Below are 9842 nucleotides of genomic sequence, written 5' to 3' on the forward strand. Positions count from 1 at the left end.
GCTCTCGGCGCAGGACGCTGCTGCAGACGCTGGGCTTAGAGAGGCAGGAACGCGGCTGCCTGAGGGGGATTCCCAGGGAAGACACGTCCCTCTCAGCACTCACAGGTACCATGTCTGGCTGAGAAGCTCCCCTGCCCCACAGCCCCAGGGCAGCGTGGGTGTGAGGGGCAGAGAGTCGGTCTGGGCCCTTTGCGCTCTGGAGAGCCACAAACATCCCAGGGCCATTGGCACAGAGGGTGAGTTTGCTCCTAGTGTCACAGGCCAACATGTCGCTAGTTCGGTTCCCACCATGTCCCCCCTCACTCTCATCCCAGGGAGGCTGCATTCAGAGGCACGGGGGTTCCTTCGGCAGGGTCGATGTCCAGTGCAAGGCTGGACGCTGAGGCCCTGGCACGTCCTTTCCTAAGACTGGGAAGCTGGATGGAGGCAGTGGTGTCAGAGGGTGGGATAATTCCTGGGGAATGTCTGGCTACTCAGTGCTGAAGTAGCACTTCGCTGAGTTGGTAAGGTGGCCCTGCAATCTAGAGGCAGAGTGGCTGGGGGTAGGGGGGAGGACGCACAAGAGACCCATGGCCGTGGCTGCAGGGGAACCTGAACGTGGTTGTGAACCCACAACTTCCCACCCAAGCACCTCTCTCTCCTCCGGACTGTGTGTGCACAGCCCCAGTGTGTGTGACAGAGATGTACATACTTTTTTGTGTGTGTGTGATTTACTGTGTGTGTCTGTGTTTGAGAGAATGGCAGACAGAGAAGCGTGACGCCCCTTTAAGTATGCCCACTCCACTTCTAGTACAGTGCCCTTTTAAATTCAGTAGATTAGCCAGTTCAGTGTGACCAGCTCCCAAGTAACCCAGGGAGGAAAAAGGGGCTTACATGAAAGAAACCAACTCCCTTCTTTAATGTAAGTCCATGTGTGGCTGGTCGAGGGATCAGCTTTAATTTCTCTGAGATTTTTGATTGAAGAGGAGAAAACCTTCCGACAAACACATGAACACTCCACAGATTCAGGAGAGCCCACGTAGAATGTATTACAGCTGGTTTACTCACCTAGCGTAGAGAACAGAAAAATTCCTGCAGATGAAACTTGCAGACCACCCCGCTCTAGCAGCATGGTTACAGTGAGAGGTGAGGGCAGGCAGACGGCCTCAGCATTTGGTGAGCGGGGCCCATGCAAACACACTGCTGTAAGACAGTCACATGCACAGTTACCCTCTCGGAACCGGGACTGCACACACTAGGGCACTGGGCGCAAGGTCCTTGGCATCATAACGGACAGCCAACTCACAGGGAACTCCCAGGGCACCCCTGCAGCCAGCAGGGCTCATGGGTTCCTTGACTGCACAAACAGGCGCGTTGCGGGTGAAAGAAAGGGAAGGACGCTACCGCTGCACATGGCCATGGGGACACGGATGCATGGAGTTCTGGGTCCACATTTCCGAAGGGATGCGGGGAAACGAGACGGTGCAGAAAGGAGCCACAACAACCGAGCCGAGGCTGGAGATAATGTCAGACTGAGACAGACTGAAAGAACGTCATGTATGTGTCCGAAAGAGTAACAACGGGCTCTATCACGTAGCAAAGAAAGTCAAAGGCAGGCCCAGTGGCTGGAAGTTGAAATCAGACAAATTCCAGGTGGAAATAAGGGTCAAAAGTTTAGCCCTGGGAGTAACTAATCAGTAGAATGAACTGCACAGGGAAATGGTGGGCTGCGTCTAGACTGGCAAGTTTTTCCGCAAAAGTGGTTGTTTTTGTGGAAAAACTTGCCGGCTGTCTACACTGGCCGCTTGAATTTCCACAAGAACACTGACTTCCTACTGTCTGAAATCAGTGTTCTTGCGGAAATACTGTGCTGCTTCTGTTCGGGCAAAAGCCCTCTTGTGCAAATGCTTTTGTGCAAGAGGGCCAGTGTAGACAACGCTGTCTTGTTTTGCGCAAAAAAGCCCCGATGGCGAAAATGGCGATGGGGGCTTTCTTGCGCAAAACTGTGTCTAGATTGGCACGGACGCTTTTCCGCAAAAAGTGCTTTTGTGGAAAAGCGTCCGTGCCAATCTAGATGCTCTTTTCCGTTAAAAGCATTAGCAGAAAACCATGCCAGTGTAGACATAGCCGTGGAGTCTCCCTACCGGCCTGTCTGCAGAGCCAGACTGGATTCTTCTCTCGATCTGCTTACGGGCTTGTCTACACTTCAATTGCTACAGGAGCTCGGTGTCAGAGCTCTTCCCCTTCCCCCTCAGCCCTGGCTCCTGTCATGCTAAGGGAGAGCATCCAGACCAGAAGCCCCAAATGCCGACACTGCAATGTGTGTTGTCGTTAGCTCCCAGCAAATGTGATTCCAGTTTCCTGTCTCCTTCATTTCCTCTTAAACCTCAGTTTATAGAGTAAAATTGGAGTTCTGCCCAGCTCGACCCTCACCAGCTCTTTTACCGAAATGTTACTAATCGGTCCCAGTAGTGTAGCGTAATTCTGTAACCGATTATACCTCACCACTGCAATTAATTTACACCTAGCAAAATTAATTATACAGCAAACAGAAACAAATAAAGAACCAGACAAAGAACATGCAGCTTAACAATAGAAAAGTGGGGACGATCAAGCAAAAATAACAATGCGATGATATTTGGATATGTGGGTTCTTTCCAGGCAGAAATCAGTTTTCTTTCATTCTGGGATCTGTCCGTGAGCTGGTGGTGTTAGCTTGGACACCCACTTATCAGCCTTCTGTCACCTGATCTCCGTGCGGCTGGCTGGGAATGGGAGGATGTGAACATACCCTGCCCAGTCTATTGCTGCCCCGCTGCTCGGCCAAAGCACAAGGTCTGAGCCACAGCCCAAGGCGTCAGACGGTTAATGTGAGCAACGACTCATTCACAAGTGGACGTGTGGGTCTACTTCTTCTCCCAGGTGCCATATATTGCTTTCCCCCCATCATTACTGCACTCTCTTGGCCATGGAATTGGGTTTTTAGCCAACATCGTCCTCTTTCTTGACTATCTAACAAACTCTTCTTAAGGTTTTCTCAGGTTTCATTCACATTTTTTCGGTCTAATTTTCTTGCCAATAAGTTTTGCTGATAACTTGCCTCACCTTTGGGGAATTAGCCTTTTTCTGAAAATCTGTGCTGTTCTCCTTTTGTGTGAAAGGAACAGAGGTGGTCAAACGCTGGAATAAATTGCCCAGGGAGGTTGTGGAATCTCCATCTCTGGAGATATTTAAGAGTAGGTTAGATAAATGTCTATCAGGGATGGTCTAGACAGTACTGGGTCCTGCCATGAGGGCAGGGGACTGGACTTGATGACCTCTCGAGGTCCCTTCCAGTCCTAGTATTCTATGATTCTATTAAATCAGCTCCATTATTTTCCTCTCCTTTATCAAATGCCCCCTTGTGTGTCTTGTCTCTGAACCAACCAGTTCCAGACTTTCCTCTCAGTCCTCTTAGAACAGCCCCTCCCCGCCCAGTTTTCACAACCTGTCTCAGAAACGCCTTTTCTATCTGCTGTGTCCTGCACAGCCACTGGGCGACCAGACCCGAGGGCATGGCCAGAGCAGGTTACTCTCCGTCTCATTCCGTACGTGTCCAACCATGGTCTGTGCATGGACCATGGTTTCAAGGAGCAGGTGACCCCTTGGTGTTGATCTCAACAAGGGTCACGCCTTTTCCAGGGTGAATTTCCAGCTGGTACCTATTAAGAATTCCCACAAAATGCTACATAGAATTATTGCCACAGGGACGCTATTGGTATCCATAGGGTCAATTGTTCATAAATCGTTTCCCTGAATAAAAAAAAATGGATTCTTCAGTGTGAAGGGCCACCGATCTGCTTTGCCCATGAGAACAGCCACCAACAGTACAAAGAATGTCTCACATTATCATTTTCTGTCCTTCCAGGCATACGTTCTGCAGTCGTAACCCTAAATCCTGGGCACATACAGAAAGTCAGGGGGAATGTACAACACATGCAGGAGACACCATTCTGTCTCAGATTTGGACACCTTCTTCCCTAGGCCATGTCCGACTCCAACACAACCTACTTCACGAACCCCTCCACCTTCATCCTGCTGGGCATTCCTGGCCTGGAGACAGCCCATGTCTGGATCTCCATCCCCTTCTGCACCATGTACGCCATTGCCATCTTGGGGAACGTCACCATCCTGTTCATTGTGAAGACAGAGCCGAGCCTCCATGAGCCCATGTACTATTTCCTCTGCATGCTGGCCGTCACCGACCTGGTCCTCTCTACCTGCACACTGCCCAAAATGTTGAGCATTTTCTGGTTCAATTCCAGGGAGATCGATTTCGGCGCCTGCGTCACCCAGCTGTATTTTGTTCACTGCTTCACAGCAACTGAGTCTGGGATCTTCGTGGCCATGGCTTTGGATCGCTTCGTGGCCATCTGTGATCCCTTGAGACATTCCACCATCCTGACAAACCGGGTGGTGGCCAAAATCAGCCTGGCTGTGGTGCTGCGTGGCTGCATTCTCACGCTGCCCTATCCCTTCCTGGCCAGGCACTGGCCATATTGCAGAACTAACATCATCCCCCACACGCACTGCGAGCACTTGCTTGTGGTGAAGTTGTCCTGCGCCGACATCCGTGTGAGTAGCTACTACGGCCTCTTTGTGCTGATCTCTGGGATGGGTCTTGATATGTTTCTAATTGCTCTGTCCTACATCCAGATCCTCAGGGCCATCTTCAGGCTTCCCACTAAGGAAACCCGGCTCAAAACTTTTGGGACTTGCAGCTCCCACCTCTGCGTCATCTTAGCCTTCTACATCCCACCTCTCTTGGTCTCCCTCATGTCCCGATTTCTCCCCATGTTGCCCCTTCATTTCCAAAGTCTCATTGCTAATGTGTACCTCCTAGTGCCCCCCATGCTAAACCCCATCATCTACGGGATGAGGACCAAACAGATCCGAGTCAGGCTGCTCCGGCTGGTTCCTCTTTCCTGAATCACTGAGCGGCCAGTCAAAAAGGAAATAAATCCTTTCCTGACTTAAGTACATAAGAACATAAGAATGACCATACTGGGTCAGACCAAAGGTCCATCTAGCCCAGTATCCTGTCTGCCGACAGTGGCCAGGACCAGGTGCCCCAGAGAGAGTGGACTGAAGACAATGATCAAGTGATTTGTCTCCTGCCATCCATCTCCAGCCTCTGACAAACAGAGGCCAGGGACACCATTTCTATCCCCTGACTAACAGCCTTTTTTGGACCTAACCTCCATGAAATTATCTAGCTTTTCTTTAAACTCTATTATAGTCCAAGCCTTCACAGCATCCTCTGGCAAGGAGTTCCACAGGTTGACTACACGCTGTGTGAAGAAGAACTTTCTTTTATTCATTTTAAACCTGATACCCATTAACTTCATTTGATGTTCTCTAGTCCTTCTATTATGGGAACTAATGAATAACTTTTCTTTATTTGCCCTCTCCACACCACTCATGATTTTATAGACCTCTATTATATCCCCCCTAAGTCTCCTCTTTTCTAAACTGAAAAGTCCCAGTTGCTTTAACCACTCTTCATATGGGACCCGTTCCAAACCCCTAATCATTTTAGTTGCCCTTTTCTGAATTCTTTCCAAGGCCAAAATATCTTTTTTGAGATGAGGAGACTACATCTGTACACAGTATTCAACATGTGGGTGTACCATAGTTTTATACAGGGGCAGTAAGATATTCTGTGTCTTATTTTCTATCCCTTTCTTAATAATTCCTAGCATCCTATTTGCCTTTTTGACCACCGCTGCACACTGTGTGGAAATTTTCAGGGAACTATCCACAATAACTCCAAGATCTCTTTCTTGATTTGTCGTAGCCAAATTAACCCCCATCATACTATGCATATAGTTGGGGTTATTTTTCCCCAACTATACGTTGGGGAAAAGACTTTACTGTGCTTTCTGACTGTCACATACAGGGGACTCCTACTGTGTACAGCTCATTAATTCATAGGTTTCCCCATCTCTGATTGTTGTTTGTGGTTATTAAGTTTCATGATGCAATGTTTGCTATTCATGGTAAACCTTCTTAAAGAATTCAATACTGGCAATATATCCCATGAAAATGTGTATCGTATGATATTTGGAAAAGAGTATTGGAATTACTAAGAATAGGGTTAGGGCTAACTCTTGTACACAGGTTCAAATCTTGTCACAACAGGGAAACCATACTAAACCTGCTCTGCCGTGTGGATGGGTCAACTGAGGCACACCACTTCATGGTTGTGAATAGCTGTACTGCATCATCACCAGCTAGAAAAGCACAATGGATAACAATATTGTATAGACACAAAGAGAGGTTTTCTAAAGACCCAGAGCAGGGCACTTGCTGAGTTGTGACATCACGAGGCTGAGCCACACGGCATTCCAAGGTACACAGAATGTTGCAATAACACAAAGGAATAACCCTACAATATTTTGCAACACTTGAATGCTGGTGTGACTGGGTGAGGCAACCCTGTCACTCTTTCATGCCAGGGGACGCGGGCGCCGACAACGGGGTGGAGGACGCCAGCCGGACGGCACCGGGGGGTAAGGCCGGCCAAGAGGCCGACCGTCATCCGGGTGTGACCGGGCTACCCGCTGATGTCAGCAACGCGACGTCGGGGGGGGGGCGGGGCACCCGGAAGTGCACAGTTTTCGAGGGAAGCTGCGGGGGGTACAAAGGGGGGGAACAGCACAGAGGGGGGGGAAGGCCGAGGAGGCACAAGGGGCCCGGCAAGGAGGTGGAGGTGGGACATAGGCTAGACCCACTGGCAGGGTTGACAGCGACCCAGGGTGGGTCGTGAAACCCGAGAGCAGGCGTGTTTAGGGGCAAGCCCCCACCTGCTGCCATCAGGAGCATCAAATTCCTGGTGTTAGGGCCCTGGGTCGGGGTCCGGAGAGAGGGTGGGCCCGGACCCCCCACCCTGCCACCAGGGCAAGTGATATTTCGGCCAGTGCGAGCCGTTAACCCGGATACATTGGGGAAGGGGGACCCTGAAAAGGGGGGGGCGTGATCTATGACAGCTGGTTTGGAATACAAAAGAAAATTCTGCTCTGAGAGGGATGCTGGTGCATTGTCCTCTCCATATTGAGGGAGGGATGGGATTGATAATAAACTGGCACTGGGCAGTCTTCTGACCAAGGCATGACAACTCCACATTGGGGTCCTAGGCTCAGACATTGCACAGAACTGGCTGCAGCTGTTATGTATTGCTGGTTGATGACTGGCTAGGGAAAGCCTTCCTGTGCCCCAGCGGGTAATGTCCTTGGCTGTGTTAGCGCATCTCCTGGAACAGATTGCTGCTTGTCTCAGCCTCGGTGTGAGAGGGAGCCAGAGGCACTGCCAAAGGCTTTAGCTGCACCCTAGCTCCAGGTTACTCTCCAGGCAAATGCCTCACAACTACCAAATAAACAGGCATCACTGGAGCTCGAGTCAATTTCATTCTTGTCCTGCGCTCAGTTACTCACAAGGGGACCATGGTCACAGCATGGAAGTCAGGACTCTGGTGTGCTCTCTGTCACTGTCTGTGACATTGGCCACGTCACATCTCCCTGTGCTTCTCTTTACCGATCTGTGTACCGAGATGTTCACTGGGACTTTGTTTTGCTGGGTGATTTGCAGATCCTTCAGAAAGTGTCCCTGTTCCCGTCTACCCTCGGTCACCTATCTGGAGACCTGTCTGGATACGATCTTCCCTTCCATACTGGGCACTTACAGGGTATCAGACCCTTCGGTGATGTGGACATTATCTCTAGTTTTCCTACTAATCAACTATAATTGTTAAACACAGAGATATTCCCAGAGCAGCCAGTTCCTCCTGACTCAACCCAGAGATTCTTCTCTCCCTTTGGGAAGGGCCCTTAGTTGCTGTTTACTTCTAAACATGGAAAAGTAACAGAGAAGTTAGAACAGGCTTTATCCAGCCTGGCTACATTCAGATGCCATTTGCCCCTCCAATGCTCAGCGAACCCCACTGGGATTTCAGAGCTGTGTTATAAACGGTTGACATCACAGAGCTGGCTCTCGGCGTGGGATGCTGCTATAGTTAGCAAGGTACCTCGGGGGTGTTAGACAAGAAACAGCCGACCCAGAGCGAATGGGGGAAATGGATCACTTTATTGCTGACTCACATTCCCCTCGGAATGCAACACAACGTTCTAAGTGGCAATGGTTTGACACCAGTTACTCTCCTTTATCCATTTCAGGGTGCTAATTCACACACCTGTCAGTACTTTCCATAAACCCTCATTTAGCAAAGTTCACCCCCATGCAATGAATATCGATAAGCAGGTGAGGAATACGATTCTACCCGCCCCTGTTTGTTGTTTTACTGGTTTTAGCTGAATCAGCCTTACATACTGCCTTCCGCAGCAGCTTGCAGGGAGGGGAAAGCGCGCTGACCCTGCAAGTATTTTACAGGGCAAGTGAGAAGTCAAAACACGACACCGTTCAGTGTAACGACCTTTCTAGCCTGCAAGGACAAAGGGGGGAAATATGCTTAAAGGGCAATGCCTGCTTGGCTGACCCCTAACCGCTAACCCAGAGCCCTAGTCACCTGTACATATCCCAATACGGGAGTCCCAGGGAAGACATGTCCCTCTCAGCACTCACAGGTACCAGCTCTAGCTGAGGGGCTCCCCTGCTCCACTGACCCAGGGCCACATGGGCCAGATGGTAGAGTCAGTCTGGGGTCCTTTCTGCTCTGCACAGAAATATCCCAGGGCCCTTGCCATAGGGGATGAGTTTCCCCCAGACTCATGGACCCAAAAGTCCCTCTTTCTTGCACCCTCCCTCCCCTCCTCAGGGTCGTGGTCTCCAGCCCTGGGTAGCAGCCACCTTCATGAGGCTGGTCAATGAGGCCCTACAAGGACTGGAGGGTTTCTCTATGGCCTATATTGACGACCTGGCCATTTCCAGTGACTCCTAGCGGGATCACCTCAATCACATAGGGGTGGTGCTGTGGCGGCTCGGGGAGGCCAACCTGACTGTCAAGGTGTCCAAATTCAGGATGGGGACCTCAGAGGTGACTTATCTGGGGCACAAGGTGGGCAGTGGGTCGGTGCACCCCGAAACCCTGAAGGTGGAGGCCATTAAGAACTGGCCTATTCCCCAAACAAAGAAGCAGGTCCAGTCATTTGTGGGCCTGGCCAACTACTATAGGAGGTTTGTGAAGGGGTTCAGTGAGGTCGTAGCCCCAATCACAGACCTCACAAAGAAGGAGAGGCCAGACGGGGTGGTGTGGACAGAGGCCTGTGAGGAGGGTTTCAGAGCATAAAGGATGCCTTGGCCAGGGAACCCGTGCTGGCCAGCCCAGATTTCAGCAAGCCCTTTTTGTTGTGCAGTGATGCTTCCAACGTTGGGCTGGGGGCGGTACTAATGCAGGACGGAGTGGGGGAAAAAGACACTCTGTGGCGTATCTCAGCAAAAAGCTGTCCTCCGCAGAGCAGAATTATGCTCTGAGAAGGAGTGCTATGCCATTGTGTGGGCTGTCAAGCCGCTCAAACACTATCTCTACAAGAGGAGATTCACTGTGATGAGCGACCATGCCCCTCTGGTTTGGCTGTGCAAGGCCAAGGGGACCAACTCCAAGTTGCTGCACTGGAGCCTGGCCCTGCAGGAATACGAATGGACATAGTCCACATAAAGGGAAAAGAGAATATTGTGGCAGATGTCTTATCTAGTATGGGGGGACCCGTGTAATGCCCTCAGTGATGTCACTAGCATTACTTCCTGCATCAATTTTGCGTCGGGGGTGTAACGTTATCGGACTCTAAAGGTCATAGTTGCACCCATGGGAGGGTGTTTGCCACAAAAGTTGGCACGAAGGGGGACATGTGGGGTGTCAAACGAAAGCTTAC

At 50.6% G+C, this 9842-nt stretch overlaps 1 protein-coding gene across 1 annotated transcript; it reads left to right on the forward strand.

Moving 5' to 3' along the window:
• The first annotated feature begins 4005 nt into the window (after positions 1-4005).
• LOC142819287 (olfactory receptor 52E4-like) lies at positions 4006-4947 on the forward strand. The gene has a single exon (XM_075905098.1). The coding sequence runs from the start codon at positions 4006-4008 to the stop codon at positions 4945-4947; it is 942 nt and encodes a 313-aa protein (XP_075761213.1).
• The last annotated feature ends 4895 nt before the right edge of the window (positions 4948-9842 follow it).

This window comes from Pelodiscus sinensis, chromosome 1, assembly GCF_049634645.1.
Source record: "Pelodiscus sinensis isolate JC-2024 chromosome 1, ASM4963464v1, whole genome shotgun sequence".
Lineage (NCBI taxonomy): Eukaryota > Metazoa > Chordata > Testudines > Trionychidae > Pelodiscus > Pelodiscus sinensis.